The 17,086-nt window shown below is 66.5% G+C and overlaps 1 protein-coding gene and 7 pseudogenes across 1 annotated transcript; all 8 read left to right on the forward strand.

The window, feature by feature from the left end:
• The first annotated feature begins 2 nt into the window (after positions 1–2).
• LOC134729118 (uncharacterized) lies at positions 3–1,552 on the forward strand (annotated as a pseudogene).
• Positions 1,553–2,091: 539 nt separating this feature from the next.
• LOC134729120 (putative uncharacterized protein FLJ44672) lies at positions 2,092–2,806 on the forward strand (annotated as a pseudogene).
• Positions 2,807–2,874: 68 nt separating this feature from the next.
• On the forward strand, positions 2,875–3,730 carry LOC117977211 (putative uncharacterized protein FLJ44672). Its single transcript, XM_055104729.2, has one exon. It carries the CDS (start codon positions 2,902–2,904, stop codon positions 3,499–3,501), a length of 600 nt encoding a protein of 199 aa, XP_054960704.2. The 5' UTR covers positions 2,875–2,901; the 3' UTR covers positions 3,502–3,730.
• On the forward strand, positions 3,506–4,448 carry LOC129395000 (putative uncharacterized protein FLJ46235; annotated as a pseudogene).
• Positions 4,449–6,784: 2,336 nt separating this feature from the next.
• Positions 6,785–8,644, forward strand: LOC129394891 (putative uncharacterized protein FLJ44672; annotated as a pseudogene).
• Positions 8,645–10,941: 2,297 nt separating this feature from the next.
• On the forward strand, positions 10,942–12,267 carry LOC134728751 (putative uncharacterized protein FLJ44672; annotated as a pseudogene).
• Positions 12,268–14,663: 2,396 nt separating this feature from the next.
• On the forward strand, positions 14,664–15,567 carry LOC129394675 (putative uncharacterized protein FLJ44672; annotated as a pseudogene).
• Positions 15,568–15,666: 99 nt separating this feature from the next.
• On the forward strand, positions 15,667–17,026 carry LOC129394941 (putative uncharacterized protein FLJ46235; annotated as a pseudogene).
• Positions 17,027–17,086: the final 60 nt, after the last annotated feature.

Genomic DNA, 17,086 nt, shown 5'->3' on the forward strand with positions numbered 1-17,086 from the left:
GGCCCATGGGGCTCATTCCTCACAACAACCTTTCCAGGCCCAGTTTTTCCCTTCCGGCGGCCTCTCCGGGCCCAGAGCCTCCTCAACTCGGCCTCTCCAGACCCACTTGCAGCCTCCCGGCGTCCTCTCCCGGCCCAGCTCTTCCTCCCGGCTGCATCTCCAGGCCCGACTCTGGCCTCCCAACAACGTCTTTGGACTCAGCTCCTGCCCAGCTCCTAGCGGCCCTGGTAGGCGCACAACTTCCCGAAGCCAAGCTCCCCAGGCCCAGCTCAGGCCTCACGGTGGCCTCTCCAGGCTCAGCTCCTGCCCTCCGATGGCATCTGCAGGCCCCAAATGGTCTCCGGTCGGTGGGCTCCTCTAGGCCCAGCTTGGGCCTCCCGGCGGCCTCTGCAGGCCCAAGTCGTCCTCAAGTTGGCCTGCAATTGGGCCTGGAAGAGCAGCAAGTCGGCCTCCCCGGGCCCAGCTCCGTCCTCTCGGCGGCCTCTCCAGGTGCAAAACTTCCTCGAGTCAGCCTCTCCAGGCCCAGCTCCTCCTGCCTCCCAGTGGCCTCTTTCAGCCCAGCCCAGCTCATGGCTCTCGGCAGCCTTCCAAGGCCCCGCTTTTGACTTTTGGCGGCCTCTTCAGGCCCAGAACTTGACCTGCAGTGGGCCTTTGCAGGCCCGGCCTCCTGCCTCTCGAAGGCCTGCACGGGCCCGGCCTCGGCCTCGGCCTCACAGCGGACTCTCCATGCCCAGCTAGCTCTCGCCTCACTGCGGCCTCCCGAGTCCAAAGCTCCTGCCTTTCGGCCACTTTGGCAGGTCCAGCTCCCGCCTGCCAGTGGCCTCTTGAGGCCCATGGGGCTCATTCCTCACAACGGCCTTCCCAGGCCCAGTTTTTCCCTTCCGGCGGCCTCTCCGGGCCCAGAACCTCCTCAAGTCGGCCTCTCCAGACCCACTTGCACCCTCCGGGCGTCCTCTCCGGGCCCAGCTCTTCCTCCCGGCTGCGTCTCCAGGCCCGACTCCTGCCTCTCAACAACCTCTTTGGACTCAGTGCCTACCAATCTCCTGGCGGCCTTGGTCGGCCCACAGCTTCCTCAAGCCAAGCTCCCCAGGCCCAGCTCAGGCCTCACGGTGGCCTCTCCAGGATGAGCTCCTGCCCTCCGATGGCATCTGCAGACCCCAAATGGTCTCTGGTCGGTGGGCTCCTCCACGCCAAGCTTGGGCCTCCCGGCGACCTCTGCAGGCCCAAGTTGTCCTGAAGTCGGCCTCTCCCGGCCCTGCCTCCCAGCAAGTAAGCAAGCTCTTTTGGCTCAACTCCTGCCCAGCTCCCAACCGCCTTTGTAGGCCCCGAACTTTCTCCAGCCAAGTTCTTCAGGCCTAATTCCTGCCGCCCCTGTACAGGACCAGCACTGGTTGGAGAACAGCCTCTGCAGGCCCTGCTCCTGCCCCCACGGCTGCCTCCCGGGGCGAAGTCCCTGCATGCCTCCCAGCAGCCCGCGTGCGGCCCAACTCCTCCCTCACGGTGGCCTGTTGATGCCCAACTCATGCCTCTGGCACCCTGCCCAGAGGCATGAGCCCCTGCCTCACACTGGCTCCTCCCATGCTGAGAGAGGTCAGTGTGAGCCCTTGCCTCACACCGGCCCCTCCCAGGCGGAGAGAGGTCAGCGTGAGCCCCTTGCCTCACACTAGCCCCTCCCACGCTGAGAGAGGTCAGCGTGAGCCCTTGCCTCACACCGGCCCCTCCCACGCTGAGAGAGCTCAGTGTGAGCCCTTGCCTCACACCGGCCCCTCCCACGCTGAGAGAGGTCAGCGTGAGCCCCTGCCTCAAGAGGCCACCGTGAAGGAGGAGCAGGGTCGTACTCGGGCTGCTGGGAGGCAGGCAGGGAATTGGGCCTGGGATGTCGTGGTGGGGCGACAGCTGGGCCTGGAGCACCCCTGGGAGGCAACAGCGGGGGCTTCAGGCTCTTCTCCAGCCGCAGCTGGGACTGTTCAGGCTACTGGAGGCGGGATGTGGGCCTGAGCGCTTGGTTGCAGAAACTTCGGGGTCTACAAACGCCGGCGGGAGCTGAGCCAAAAGAGCTTGTTTGCTGGGAGGCAGGAGCTGGGCCGGGAGATGCAGCCAGGAGGAACAGCTGGGCATGCAGAGGCCGCCATGCAGGAAGCAGAGGCCGGGCGTCCTCAAGTCGGCCTCTCCAGACCCACTTGCAGCCTCCCAGCGTGCTCTCCGGGCCCAGCTCTTCCTCCCGGCTGCGTCTCCAGGCCCGACTCTGGCCTCCCAACAATGTCTTTGGACCTAGCTCCTGCCCAGCTCCCAGCGGCCCTGGTAGGCACACAACTTCCCGAAGCCAAGCTCCCCAGGCTCAGCTCCGGCCTCACGGTGGCCTCTCCAGGCTCAGCTCCTGCCCTCTGATGGCATCTGCAGGCCCCAAACGGCCTCCGGTCAGTGGGCTCCTCTAGGCCCAGCCTGTGCCTCCCGGCGGCCTCTGCAGGCCCAAGTCATCCTCAAGTCAGCTTGGAATTGGGACTGGAAGAGCAGCAAGTCGGCCTCCCCGGGCCCATCTCCGTCCTCTCGGCGGCCTCTCCAGGTGCAAAACTTCCTCGAGTCAGCCTCTCCAGGTCCAGCTCCTCCTGCCTCCCAGTGGCCTCTTTCAGCCCAGCCCAGCTCATGGCTCTCGGCGGCCTTCCCAGGCCCCGCTTTTGACTTTTGGCGGCCTCTTCAGGCCCAGAACTTGACCTCCAGTGGGCCTTTGCAGGCCCGGCCTCCTGCCTCTCGAAGGCCTGCACGGGCCCGGCCTCGGCCTCACAGCAGACTCTCCATGCCCAGCTAGCTCTCGCCTCACTGCGGCCTCCCGAGTCCAAAGCTCCTGCCTCACGGCCGCGTCGGCAGGCCCAGCTCCCGCCTGCCAGTGGCCTCTTCAGGCCCATGGGGCTCATTCCTCACAACAACCTTTCCAGGCCCAGTTTTTCCCTTCCGGCGGCCTCTCCGGGCCCAGAGCCTCCTCAACTCGGCCTCTCCAGACCCACTTGCAGCCTCCCGGCGTCCTCTCCTGGCCCAGCTCTTCCTCCCGGCTGCATCTCCAGGCCCGACTCTGGCCTCCCAACAACGTCTTTGGACTCAGCTCCTGCCCAGCTCCTAGCGGCCCTGGTAGGCGCACAACTTCCCGAAGCCAAGCTCCCCAGGCCCAGCTCAGGCCTCACGGTGGCCTCTCCAGGCTCAGCTCCTGCCCTCCGATGGCATCTGCAGGCCCCAAATGGTCTCCGGTCGGTGGGCTCCTCTAGGCCCAGCTTGGGCCTCCCGGCGGCCTCTGCAGGCCCAAGTCGTCCTCAAGTTGGCCTGCAATTGGGCCTGGAAGAGCAGCAAGTCGGCCTCCCCGGGCCCAGCTCCGTCCTCTCGGCGGCCTCTCCAGGTGCAAAACTTCCTCGAGTCAGCCTCTCCAGGCCCAGCTCCTCCTGCCTCCCAGTGGCCTCTTTCAGCCCAGCCCAGCTCATGGCTCTCGGCAGCCTTCCAAGGCCCCGCTTTTGACTTTTGGCGGCCTCTTCAGGCCCAGAACTTGACCTGCAGTGGGCCTTTGCAGGCCCGGCCTCCTGCCTCTCGAAGGCCTGCACGGGCCCGGCCTCGGCCTCGGCCTCACAGCGGACTCTCCATGCCCAGCTAGCTCTCGCCTCACTGCGGCCTCCCGAGTCCAAAGCTCCTGCCTTTCGGCCACTTTGGCAGGTCCAGCTCCCGCCTGCCAGTGGCCTCTTGAGGCCCATGGGGCTCATTCCTCACAACGGCCTTCCCAGGCCCAGTTTTTCCCTTCCGGCGGCCTCTCCGGGCCCAGAACCTCCTCAAGTCGGCCTCTCCAGACCCACTTGCACCCTCCGGGCGTCCTCTCCGGGCCCAGCTCTTCCTCCCGGCTGCGTCTCCAGGCCCGACTCCTGCCTCTCAACAACCTCTTTGGACTCAGTGCCTACCAATCTCCTGGCGGCCTTGGTCGGCCCACAGCTTCCTCAAGCCAAGCTCCCCAGGCCCAGCTCAGGCCTCACGGTGGCCTCTCCAGGATGAGCTCCTGCCCTCCGATGGCATCTGCAGACCCCAAATGGTCTCTGGTCGGTGGGCTCCTCCACGCCAAGCTTGGGCCTCCCGGCGACCTCTGCAGGCCCAAGTTGTCCTGAAGTCGGCCTCTCCCGGCCCTGCCTCCCAGCAAGTAAGCAAGCTCTTTTGGCTCAACTCCTGCCCAGCTCCCAACCGCCTTTGTAGGCCCCGAACTTTCTCCAGCCAAGTTCTTCGGGCCTAATTCCTGCCGCCCCTGTACAGGACCAGCACTGGTTGGAGAACAGCCTCTGCAGGCCCTGCTCCTGCCCCCACGGCTGCCTCCCGGGGCGAAGTCCCTGCCTGCCTCCCAGCAGCCCGCGTGCGGCCCAGCTCCTCCCTCACGGTGGCCTGTTGATGCCCAACTCATGCCTCTGGCACCCTGCCCAGAGGCATGAGCCTCTGCCTCACACTGGCTCCTCCCATGCTGAGAGAGGTCAGTGTGAGCCCTTGCCTCACACCGGCCCCTCCCAGGCGGAGAGAGGTCAGCGTGAGCCCCTTGCCTCACACTAGCCCCTCCCACGCTGAGAGAGGTCAGCGTGAGCCCTTGCCTCACACCGGCCCCTCCCACGCTGAGAGAGGTCAGCGTGAGCCCCTTGCCTCACACCGGCCCCTCCCACGCTGAGAGAGGTCGGTGTGAGCCCTTGCTTCACACCGGCCCCTCCCACGCCGAGAGAGGTCAGCGTGAGCCTCTTGCCTCACACCGGCCCCTCCCACGCTGAGAGAGCTCAGTGTGAGCCCTTGCCTCACACCGGCCCCTCCCACGCTGAGAGAGGTCAGCGTGAGCCCCTTGCCTCACACCGGCCCCTCCCACGCTGAGAGAGCTCAGTGTGAGCCCTTGCCTCACACCGGCCCCTCCCACGCTGAGAGAGTTCAGTGTGAGCTCTTGCCTCACACAGGCCCCTACCACGCTGAGGTCAGACTGACGCCCTTGCCTCACACCAGCCCCTACCACGCTGACAGAGGTCAGCGTGAGCCCCTTGCCTCACACCGGCCCCTCCCACGCTGAGAGAGGTCAGTGTGAGCCCTTGCTTCACACCGGCCCCTCCCACGCCGAGAGAGGTCAGCGTGAGCCTCTTGCCTCACACCGGCCCCTCCCACGCTGAGAGAGCTCAGTGTGAGCCGTTGCCTCACATCGGCCCCTCCCACACAGAGAGAGTTCAGTGTGAGCTCTTGCCTCACACCGGCCCCTCCCACGCTTAGGTCAGCGTGAGCCCCTTGCCTCACACCGGACCCTCCCACGCTGACAGAGGTCAGCGGGAGCCCCTAGCCTCACACCGGACCTTCCCACGCTGAGAGGGGTCAGCATGAGACCTTGCCTCACACCGACCCCTCCCAGGCTGACAGAGGTCAGTGGGATCCCCTAGTCTCACACCGGTCCCTCCCACGCTGACAGAGGTCAGCGGGAGCCCCTAGCCTCACACCGGCCCCTCCCAGGCTGACAGAGGTCAGCGGGAGCCCCTAGCCTCACACCGGCCCCTCCCAGGCTGACAGAGGTCAGCCTGAGCCCATAGACTCACACCGGCCCCTCCAAGGCTGACAGAGGTCAGCCTGAGCCCCTAGCCTCACACCGGCCCCTCCCAGGCTGACAGAGTTCACTGGGAGCCCCTAGCCTCACACCGGCCCCTCTCAGGCTGACAGAGGTCAGCGGGAGTCCCTAGCGTCACACCGGCCCCTTCCAGGATGACAGAGGTCAGCGGGAGCCCCTTGCCTCACACCGGCCCCTCCCAGGCTGACAGAGGTCAGCGGGAGCCCCTAGCCTCACACCGGCCCCTCCCACCCTGACAGAGGTCAGCCTGAGCCTCTTGCCTCACACCAGCCCCTCCCAGGCTGACAGAGGTCAGCCTGAGCCCCTTTCCTCACACCGGCCCCTCCCACGCTGAGAGGGGTCAGCGTGAGCCCTTGCCTCACACCGGCCCCTCCCACACTGAGAGAGGTCAGCCTGAGCCCCTGACTCACTCCGGCCCCTCCCACACTGAGAGAGGTCTGCCTGAGCCCCTTGCCTCACACCAGCCCCTCCCACGCTGAGAGAGGTCAGCGTGAGCCCCTGCCTCAACAGGCCACCGTGAAGGAGGAGCAGGGTCGCACGGGGGCTGCTGGGAGGCAGGCAGGGAATTGGGCCTGGGATGTCGTGGTGGGGCGACAGCTGGGCCTGGAGCACCCCTGGGAGGCAACAGCGGGGGCTTCAGGCTCTTCTCCAGCCGCAGCTGGGACTGTTCAGGCTACTGGAGGCGGGATGTGGGCCTGAGCGCTTGGTTGCAGAAACTTCGGGGTCTACAAACGCCGGCGGGAGCTGAGCCAAAAGAGCTTGTTTGCTGGGAGGCAGGAGCTGGGCCGGGAGATGCAGCCAGGAGGAACAGCTGGGCATGCAGAGGCCGCCATGCAGGAAGCAGAGGCCGGGCGTCCTCAAGTCGGCCTCTCCAGACCCACTTGCAGCCTCCCAGCGTGCTCTCCGGGCCCAGCTCTTCCTCCCGGCTGCGTCTCCAGGCCCGACTCTGGCCTCCCAACAATGTCTTTGGACCTAGCTCCTGCCCAGCTCCCAGCGGCCCTGGTAGGCACACAACTTCCCGAAGCCAAGCTCCCCAGGCTCAGCTCCGGCCTCACGGTGGCCTCTCCAGGCTCAGCTCCTGCCCTCTGATGGCATCTGCAGGCCCCAAACGGCCTCCGGTCAGTGGGCTCCTCTAGGCCCAGCCTGTGCCTCCTGGCGGCCTCTGCAGGCCCAAGTCATCCTCAAGTCAGCTTGGAATTGGGACTGGAAGAGCAGCAAGTCGGCCTCCCCGGGCCCATCTCCGTCCTCTCGGCGGCCTCTCCAGGTGCAAAACTTCCTCGAGTCAGCCTCTCCAGGTCCAGCTCCTCCTGCCTCCCAGTGGCCTCTTTCAGCCCAGCCCAGCTCATGGCTCTCGGCGGCCTTCCCAGGCCCCGCTTTTGACTTTTGGCGGCCTCTTCAGGCCCAGAACTTGACCTCCAGTGGGCCTTTGCAGGCCCGGCCTCCTGCCTCTCGAAGGCCTGCACGGGCCCGGCCTCGGCCTCGGCCTCACAGCAGACTCTCCATGCCCAGCTAGCTCTCGCCTCACTGCGGCCTCCCGAGTCCAAAGCTCCTGCCTCTCGGCCGCGTCGGCAGGCCCAGCTCCCGCCTGCCAGTGGCCTCTTCAGGCCCATGGGGCTCATTCCTCACAACAACCTTTCCAGGCCCAGTTTTTCCCTTCCGGCGGCCTCTCCGGGCCCAGAGCCTCCTCAACTCGGCCTCTCCAGACCCACTTGCAGCCTCCCGGCGTCCTCTCCCGGCCCAGCTCTTCCTCCCGGCTGCATCACCAGGCCCGACTCTGGCCTCCCAAAAACGTCTTTGGACTCAGCTCCTGCCCAGCTCCTAGCGGCCCTGGTAGGCGCACAACTTCCCGAAGCCAAGCTCCCCAGGCCCAGCTCAGGCCTCACGGTGGCCTCTCCAGGCTCAGCTCCTGCCCTCCGATGGCATCTGCAGGCCCCAAATGGTCTCCCGTCGGTGGGCTCCTCTAGGCCCAGCTTGGGCCTCCCGGCGGCCTCTGCAGGCCCAAGTCGTCCTCAAGTTGGCCTGCAATTGGGCCTGGAAGAGCAGCAAGTCGGCCTCCCCGGGCCCAGCTCCGTCCTCTCGGCGGCCTCTCCAGGTGCAAAACTTCCTCGAGTCAGCCTCTCCAGGCCCAGCTCCTCCTGCCTCCCAGTGGCCTCTTTCAGCCCAGCCCAGCTCATGGCTCTCGGCAGCCTTCCAAGGCCCCGCTTTTGACTTTTGGCGGCCTCTTCAGGCCCAGAACTTGACCTGCAGTGGGCCTTTGCAGGCCCGGCCTCCTGCCTCTCGAAGGCCTGCACGGGCCTGGCCTCGGCCTCGGCCTCACAGCGGACTCTCCATGCCCAGCTAGCTCTCGCCTCACTGCGGCCTCCCGAGTCCAAAGCTCCTGCCTTTCGGCCACTTTGGCAGGTCCAGCTCCCGCCTGCCAGTGGCCTCTTGAGGCCCATGGGGCTCATTCCTCACAACGGCCTTCCCAGGCCCAGTTTTTCCCTTCCGGCGGCCTCTCCGGGCCCAGAACCTCCTCAAGTCGGCCTCTCCAGACCCACTTGCACCCTCCGGGCGTCCTCTCCGGGCCCAGCTCTTCCTCCCGGCTGCGTCTCCAGGCCCGACTCCTGCCTCTCAACAACCTCTTTGGACTCAGTGCCTACCAATCTCCTGGCGGCCTTGGTCGGCCCACAGCTTCCTCAAGCCAAGCTCCCCAGGCCCAGCTCAGGCCTCACGGTGGCCTCTCCAGGATGAGCTCCTGCCCTCCGATGGCATCTGCAGACCCCAAATGGTCTCTGGTCGGTGGGCTCCTCCACGCCAAGCTTGGGCCTCCCGGCGACCTCTGCAGGCCCAAGTTGTCCTGAAGTCGGCCTCTCCCGGCCCTGCCTCCCAGCAAGTAAGCAAGCTCTTTTGGCTCAACTCCTGCCCAGCTCCCAACCGCCTTTGTAGGCCCCGAACTTTCTCCAGCCAAGTTCTTCGGGCCTAATTCCTGCCGCCCCTGTACAGGACCAGCACTGGTTGGAGAACAGCCTCTGCAGGCCCTGCTCCTGCCCCCACGGCTGCCTCCCGGGGCGAAGTCCCTGCCTGCCTCCCAGCAGCCCGCGTGCGGCCCAGCTCCTCCCTCACGGTGGCCTGTTGATGCCCAACTCATGCCTCTGGCACCCTGCCCAGAGGCATGAGCCCCTGCCTCACACTGGCTCCTCCCATGCTGAGAGAGGTCAGTGTGAGCCCTTGCCTCACACCGGCCCCTCCCAGGCGGAGAGAGGTCAGCGTGAGCCCCTTGCCTCACACCAGCCCCTCCCACGCTGAGAGAGGTCAGCGTGAGCCCTTGCCTCACACCGGCCCCTCCCACGCTGAGAGAGGTCAGCGTGAGCCCCTTGCCTCACACCGGCCCCTCCCACGCTGAGAGAGGTCGGTGTGAGCCCTTGCTTCAAACCGGCCCCTCCCACGCCGAGAGAGGTCAGCGTGAGCCTCTTGCCTCACACCGGCCCCTCCCACGCTGAGAGAGCTCAGTGTGAGCCCTTGCCTCACACCGGCCCCTCCCACGCTGAGAGAGGTCAGCGTGAGCCCCTTGCCTCACACCGGCCCCTCCCACGCTGAGAGAGCTCAGTGTGAGCCCTTGCCTCACACCGGCCCCTCCCACGCTGAGAGAGTTCAGTGTGAGCTCTTGCCTCACACAGGCCCCTACCACGCTGAGGTCAGACTGACGCCCTTGCCTCACACCAGCCCCTACCACGCTGACAGAGGTCAGCGTGAGCCCCTTGCCTCACACCGGCCCCTCCCACGCTGAGAGAGGTCAGTGTGAGCCCTTGCTTCACACCGGCCCCTCCCACGCCGAGAGAGGTCAGCGTGAGCCTCTTGCCTCACACCGGCCCCTCCCACGCTGAGAGAGCTCAGTGTGAGCCGTTGCCTCACACCGGCCCCTCCCACACAGAGAGAGTTCAGTGTGAGCTCTTGCCTCACACCGGCCCCTCCCACGCTTAGGTCAGCGTGAGCCCCTTGCCTCACACCGGACCCTCCCACGCTGACAGAGGTCAGCGGGAGCCCCTAGCCTCACACCGGCCCTTCCCACGCTGAGAGGGGTCAGCATGAGACCTTGCCTCACCCCGGCCCCTCCCAGGCTGACAGAGGTCAGCGGGAGCCCCTAGGTTCACACCGACCCCTCCCAGGCTGACAGAGGTCAGTGGGATCCCCTAGCCTCACACCGGCCCCTCCCACGCTGACAGAGGTCAGCGGGAGCCCCTAGCCTCACACCGGCCCTTCCCACGCTGAGAGGGGTCAGCATGAGACCTTGCCTCATCCCGGCCCCTCCCAGGCTGACAGAGGTCAGCGGGAGCCCCTAGGTTCACACCGACCCCTCCCAGGCTGACAGAGGTCAGTGGGATCCCCTAGCCTCACACCGGCCCCTCCCACGCTGACAGAGGTCAGCGGGAGCCCCTAGCCTCACACCGGCCCCTCCCAGGCTGACAGAGGTCAGCCTGAGCCCATAGACTCACACCGGCCCCTCCAAGGCTGACAGAGGTCAGCCTGAGCCCCTAGCATCACACCGGCCCCTCCCAGGCTGACAGAGTTCACTCGGAGCCCCTAGCCTCACACCGGCCCCTCCCAGGCTGACAGAGGTCAGCGGGAGTCCCTAGCCTCACACCGGCCCCTCCCAGGATGACAGAGGTCAGCGGGAGCCCCTTGCCTCACACCGGCCCCTCACAGGCTGACAGAGGTCAGCGAGAGCCCCTAGCCTCACACCGGTCCCTCCCAGCCTGACAGAGGTCAGCGGGAGCCCCTAGCCTCACACCGGCCCCTCCCACCCTGACAGAGGTCAGCCTGAGCCTCTTGCCTCACACCAGCCCCTCCCAGGCTGACAGAGGTCAGCCTGAGCCCCTTTCCTCACACCGGCCCCTCCCACGCTGAGAGGGGTCAGCGTGAGCCCTTGCCTCACACCGGCCCCTCCCACACTGAGAGAGGTCAGCCTGAGCCCCTGACTCACTCCGGCCCCTCCCACACTGAGAGAGGTCTGCCTGAGCCCCTTGCCTCACACCAGCCCCTCCCACGCTGAGAGAGGTCAGCGTGAGCCCCTGCCTCAACAGGCCACCGTGAAGGAGGAGCAGGGTCGCACGGGGGCTGCTGGGAGGCAGGCAGGGAATTGGGCCTGGGATGTCGTGGTGGGGCGACAGCTGGGCCTGGAGCACCCCTGGGAGGCAACAGCGGGGGCTTCAGGCTCTTCTCCAGCCGCAGCTGGGACTGTTCAGGCTACTGGAGGCGGGATGTGGGCCTGAGCGCTTGGTTGCAGAAACTTCGGGGTCTACAAACGCCGGCGGGAGCTGAGCCAAAAGAGCTTGTTTGCTGGGAGGCAGGAGCTGGGCCGGGAGATGCAGCCAGGAGGAACAGCTGGGCATGCAGAGGCCGCCATGCAGGAAGCAGAGGCCGGGCGTCCTCAAGTCGGCCTCTCCAGACCCACTTGCAGCCTCCCAGCGTGCTCTCCGGGCCCAGCTCTTCCTCCCGGCTGCGTCTCCAGGCCCGACTCTGGCCTCCCAACAATGTCTTTGGACCTAGCTCCTGCCCAGCTCCCAGCGGCCCTGGTAGGCACACAACTTCCCGAAGCCAAGCTCCCCAGGCTCAGCTCCGGCCTCACGGTGGCCTCTCCAGGCTCAGCTCCTGCCCTCTGATGGCATCTGCAGGCCCCAAACGGCCTCCGGTCAGTGGGCTCCTCTAGGCCCAGCCTGTGCCTCCTGGCGGCCTCTGCAGGCCCAAGTCATCCTCAAGTCAGCTTGGAATTGGGACTGGAAGAGCAGCAAGTCGGCCTCCCCGGGCCCATCTCCGTCCTCTCGGCGGCCTCTCCAGGTGCAAAACTTCCTCGAGTCAGCCTCTCCAGGCCCAGCTCCTCCTGCCTCCCAGTGGCCTCTTTCAGCCCAGCCCAGCTCATGGCTCTCGGCAGCCTTCCAAGGCCCCGCTTTTGACTTTTGGCGGCCTCTTCAGGCCCAGAACTTGACCTCCAGTGGGCCTTTGCAGGCCCGGCCTCCTGCCTCTCGAAGGCCTGCACGGGCCCGGCCTCGGCCTCGGCCTCACAGCGGACTCTCCATGCCCAGCTAGCTCTCGCCTCACTGCGGCCTCCCGAGTCCAAAGCTCCTGCCTTTCGGCCACTTTGGCAGGTCCAGCTCCCGCCTGCCAGTGGCCTCTTGAGGCCCATGGGGCTCATTCCTCACAACGGCCTTCCCAGGCCCAGTTTTTCCCTTCCGGCGGCCTCTCCGGGCCCAGAACCTCCTCAAGTCGGCCTCTCCAGACCCACTTGCACCCTCCGGGCGTCCTCTCCGGGCCCAGCTCTTCCTCCCGGCTGCGTCTCCAGGCCCGACTCCTGCCTCTCAACAACCTCTTTGGACTCAGTGCCTACCAATCTCCTGGCGGCCTTGGTCGGCCCACAGCTTCCTCAAGCCAAGCTCCCCAGGCCCAGCTCAGGCCTCACGGTGGCCTCTCCAGGATGAGCTCCTGCCCTCCGATGGCATCTGCAGACCCCAAATGGTCTCTGGTCGGTGGGCTCCTCCACGCCAAGCTTGGGCCTCCCGGCGACCTCTGCAGGCCCAAGTTGTCCTGAAGTCGGCCTCTCCCGGCCCTGCCTCCCAGCAAGTAAGCAAGCTCTTTTGGCTCAACTCCTGCCCAGCTCCCAACCGCCTTTGTAGGCCCCGAACTTTCTCCAGCCAAGTTCTTCGGGCCTAATTCCTGCCGTCCCTGTACAGGACCAGCACTGGTTGGAGAACAGCCTCTGCAGGCCCTGCTCCTGCCCCCACGGCTGCCTCCCGGGGCGAAGTCCCTGCCTGCCTCCCAGCAGCCCGCGTGCGGCCCAGCTCCTCCCTCACGGTGGCCTGTTGATGCCCAACTCATGCCTCTGGCACCCTGCCCAGAGGCATGAGCCCCTGCCTCACACTGGCTCCTCCCATGCTGAGAGAGGTCAGTGTGAGCCCTTGCCTCACACCGGCCCCTCCCAGGCGGAGAGAGGTCAGCGTGAGCCCCTTGCATCACACTAGCCCCTCCCACGCTGAGAGAGGTCAGCGTGAGCCCTTGCCTCACACCAGCCCCTCCCACGCTGAGAGAGGTCAGCGTGAGCCCCTTGCCTCACACCGGCCCCTCCCACGCTGAGAGAGGTCGGTGTGAGCCCTTGCTTCACACCGGCCCCTCCCACGCCGAGAGAGGTCAGCGTGAGCCTCTTGCCTCACACCGGCCCCTCCCACGCTGAGAGAGCTCAGTGTGAGCCCTTGCCTCACACCGGCCCCTCCCACGCTGAGAGAGGTCAGCGTGAGCCCCTTGCCTCACACCGGCCCCTCCCACGCTGAGAGAGCTCAGTGTGAGCCCTTGCCTCACACCGGCCCCTCCCACGCTGAGAGAGTTCAGTGTGAGCTCTTGCCTCACACAGGCCCCTACCACGCTGAGGTCAGACTGACGCCCTTGCCTCACACCAGCCCCTACCACGCTGACAGAGGTCAGCGTGAGCCCCTTGCCTCACACCGGCCCCTCCCACGCTGAGAGAGGTCAGTGTGAGCCCTTGCTTCACACCGGCCCCTCCCACGCCGAGAGAGGTCAGCGTGAGCCTCTTGCCTCACACCGGCCCCTCCCACGCTGAGAGAGCTCAGTGTGAGCCGTTGCCTCACACCGGCCCCTCCCACACAGAGAGAGTTCAGTGTGAGCTCTTGCCTCACACCGGCCCCTCCCACGCTTAGGTCAGCGTGAGCCCCTTGCCTCACACCGGACCCTCCCACGCTGACAGAGGTCAGCGGGAGCCCCTAGCCTCACACCGGCCCTTCCCACGCTGAGAGGGGTCAGCATGAGACCTTGCCTCACCCCGGCCCCTCCCAGGCTGACAGAGGTCAGCGGGAGCCCCTAGGTTCACACCGACCCCTCCCAGGCTGACAGAGGTCAGTGGGATCCCCTAGCCTCACACCGGCCCCTCCCACGCTGACAGAGGTCAGCGGGAGCCCCTAGCCTCACACCGGCCCTTCCCACGCTGAGAGTGGTCAGCATGAGACCTTGCCTCATCCCGGCCCCTCCCAGGCTGACAGAGGTCAGCGGGAGCCCCTAGGTTCACACCGACCCCTCCCAGGCTGACAGAGGTCAGTGGGATCCCCTAGCCTCACACCGGCCCCTCCCACGCTGACAGAGGTCAGCGGGAGCCCCTAGCCTCACACCGGCCCCTCCCAGGCTGACAGAGGTCAGCCTGAGCCCATAGACTCACACCGGCCCCTCCAAGGCTGACAGAGGTCAGCCTGAGCCCCTAGCATCACACCGGCCCCTCCCAGGCTGACAGAGTTCACTCGGAGCCCCTAGCCTCACACCGGCCCCTCCCAGGCTGACAGAGGTCAGCGGGAGTCCCTAGCCTCACACCGGCCCCTCCCAGGATGACAGAGGTCAGCGGGAGCCCCTTGCCTCACACCGGCCCCTCACAGGCTGACAGAGGTCAGCGAGAGCCCCTAGCCTCACACCGGTCCCTCCCAGCCTGACAGAGGTCAGCGGGAGCCCCTAGCCTCACACCGGCCCCTCCCACCCTGACAGAGGTCAGCCTGAGCCTCTTGCCTCACACCAGCCCCTCCCAGGCTGACAGAGGTCAGCCTGAGCCCCTTTCCTCACACCGGCCCCTCCCACGCTGAGAGGGGTCAGCGTGAGCCCTTGCCTCACACCGGCCCCTCCCACACTGAGAGAGGTCAGCCTGAGCCCCTGACTCACTCCGGCCCCTCCCACACTGAGAGAGGTCTGCCTGAGCCCCTTGCCTCACACCAGCCCCTCCCACGCTGAGAGAGGTCAGCGTGAGCCCCTGCCTCAACAGGCCACCGTGAAGGAGGAGCAGGGTCGCACGGGGGCTGCTGGGAGGCAGGCAGGGAATTGGGCCTGGGATGTCGTGGTGGGGCGACAGCTGGGCCTGGAGCACCCCTGGGAGGCAACAGCGGGGGCTTCAGGCTCTTCTCCAGCCGCAGCTGGGACTGTTCAGGCTACTGGAGGCGGGATGTGGGCCTGAGCGCTTGGTTGCAGAAACTTCGGGGTCTACAAACGCCGGCGGGAGCTGAGCCAAAAGAGCTTGTTTGCTGGGAGGCAGGAGCTGGGCCGGGAGATGCAGCCAGGAGGAACAGCTGGGCATGCAGAGGCCGCCATGCAGGAAGCAGAGGCCGGGCGTCCTCAAGTCGGCCTCTCCAGACCCACTTGCAGCCTCCCAGCGTGCTCTCCGGGCCCAGCTCTTCCTCCCGGCTGCGTCTCCAGGCCCGACTCTGGCCTCCCAACAATGTCTTTGGACCTAGCTCCTGCCCAGCTCCCAGCGGCCCTGGTAGGCACACAACTTCCCGAAGCCAAGCTCCCCAGGCTCAGCTCCGGCCTCACGGTGGCCTCTCCAGGCTCAGCTCCTGCCCTCTGATGGCATCTGCAGGCCCCAAACGGCCTCCGGTCAGTGGGCTCCTCTAGGCCCAGCCTGTGCCTCCCGGCGGCCTCTGCAGGCCCAAGTCATCCTCAAGTCAGCTTGGAATTGGGACTGGAAGAGCAGCAAGTCGGCCTCCCCGGGCCCATCTCCGTCCTCTCGGCGGCCTCTCCAGGTGCAAAACTTCCTCGAGTCAGCCTCTCCAGGTCCAGCTCCTCCTGCCTCCCAGTGGCCTCTTTCAGCCCAGCCCAGCTCATGGCTCTCGGCGGCCTTCCCAGGCCCCGCTTTTGACTTTTGGCGGCCTCTTCAGGCCCAGAACTTGACCTCCAGTGGGCCTTTGCAGGCGCGGCCTCCTGCCTCTCGAAGGCCTGCACGGGCCCGGCCTCGGCCTCGGCCTCACAGCAGACTCTCCATGCCCAGCTAGCTCTCGCCTCACTGCGGCCTCCCGAGTCCAAAGCTCCTGCCTCTCGGCCGCGTCGGCAGGCCCAGCTCCCGCCTGCCAGTGGCCTCTTCAGGCCCATGGGGCTCATTCCTCACAACAACCTTTCCAGGCCCAGTTTTTCCCTTCCGGCGGCCTCTCCGGGCCCAGAGCCTCCTCAACTCGGCCTCTCCAGACCCACTTGCAGCCTCCCGGCGTCCTCTCCCGGCCCAGCTCTTCCTCCCGGCTGCATCACCAGGCCCGACTCTGGCCTCCCAACAACGTCTTTGGACTCAGCTCCTGCCCAGCTCCTAGCGGCCCTGGTAGGCGCACAACTTCCCGAAGCCAAGCTCCCCAGGCCCAGCTCAGGCCTCACGGTGGCCTCTCCAGGCTCAGCTCCTGCCCTCCGATGGCATCTGCAGGCCCCAAATGGTCTCCGGTCGGTGGGCTCCTCTAGGCCCAGCTTGGGCCTCCCGGCGGCCTCTGCAGGCCCAAGTCGTCCTCAAGTTGGCCTGCAATTGGGCCTGGAAGAGCAGCAAGTCGGCCTCCCCGGGCCCAGCTCCGTCCTCTCGGCGGCCTCTCCAGGTGCAAAACTTCCTCGAGTCAGCCTCTCCAGGCCCAGCTCCTCCTGCCTCCCAGTGGCCTCTTTCAGCCCAGCCCAGCTCATGGCTCTCGGCAGCCTTCCAAGGCCCCGCTTTTGACTTTTGGCGGCCTCTTCAGGCCCAGAACTTGACCTGCAGTGGGCCTTTGCAGGCCCGGCCTCCTGCCTCTCGAAGGCCTGCACGGGCCCGGCCTCGGCCTCGGCCTCACAGCGGACTCTCCATGCCCAGCTAGCTCTCGCCTCACTGCGGCCTCCCGAGTCCAAAGCTCCTGCCTTTCGGCCACTTTGGCAGGTCCAGCTCCCGCCTGCCAGTGGCCTCTTGAGGCCCATGGGGCTCATTCCTCACAACGGCCTTCCCAGGCCCAGTTTTTCCCTTCCGGCGGCCTCTCCGGGCCCAGAACCTCCTCAAGTCAGCCTCTCCAGACCCACTTGCACCCTCCGGGCGTCCTCTCCGGGCCCAGCTCTTCCTCCCGGCTGCGTCTCCAGGCCCGACTCCTGCCTCTCAACAACCTCTTTGGACTCAGTGCCTACCAATCTCCTGGCGGCCTTGGTCGGCCCACAGCTTCCTCAAGCCAAGCTCCCCAGGCCCAGCTCAGGCCTCACGGTGGCCTCTCCAGGATGAGCTCCTGCCCTCCGATGGCATCTGCAGACCCCAAATGGTCTCTGGTCGGTGGGCTCCTCCACGCCAAGCTTGGGCCTCCCGGCGACCTCTGCAGGCCCAAGTTGTCCTGAAGTCGGCCTCTCCCGGCCCTGCCTCCCAGCAAGTAAGCAAGCTCTTTTGGCTCAACTCCTGCCCAGCTCCCAACCGCCTTTGTAGGCCCCGAACTTTCTCCAGCCAAGTTCTTCGGGCCTAATTCCTGCCGCCCCTGTACAGGACCAGCACTGGTTGGAGAACAGCCTCTGCAGGCCCTGCTCCTGCCCCCACGGCTGCCTCCCGGGGCGAAGTCCCTGCCTGCCTCCCAGCAGCCCGCGTGCGGCCCAGCTCCTCCCTCACGGTGGCCTGTTGATGCCCAACTCATGCCTCTGGCACCCTGCCCAGAGGCATGAGCCCCTGCCTCACACTGGCTCCTCCCATGCTGAGAGAGGTCAGTGTGAGCCCTTGCCTCA

This window comes from Pan paniscus, chromosome 1 (genome assembly GCF_029289425.2).
Source record: "Pan paniscus chromosome 1, NHGRI_mPanPan1-v2.0_pri, whole genome shotgun sequence".
NCBI lineage: Eukaryota > Metazoa > Chordata > Mammalia > Primates > Hominidae > Pan > Pan paniscus.

Bases quoted from the DNA above. Each gene is read 5' to 3' on its own strand.
- LOC117977211 (XM_055104729.2), top strand. From the start codon at position 2,902: ATGGGGCTCATTCCTCACAACAACCTTTCCAGGCCCAGTTTTTCCCTT.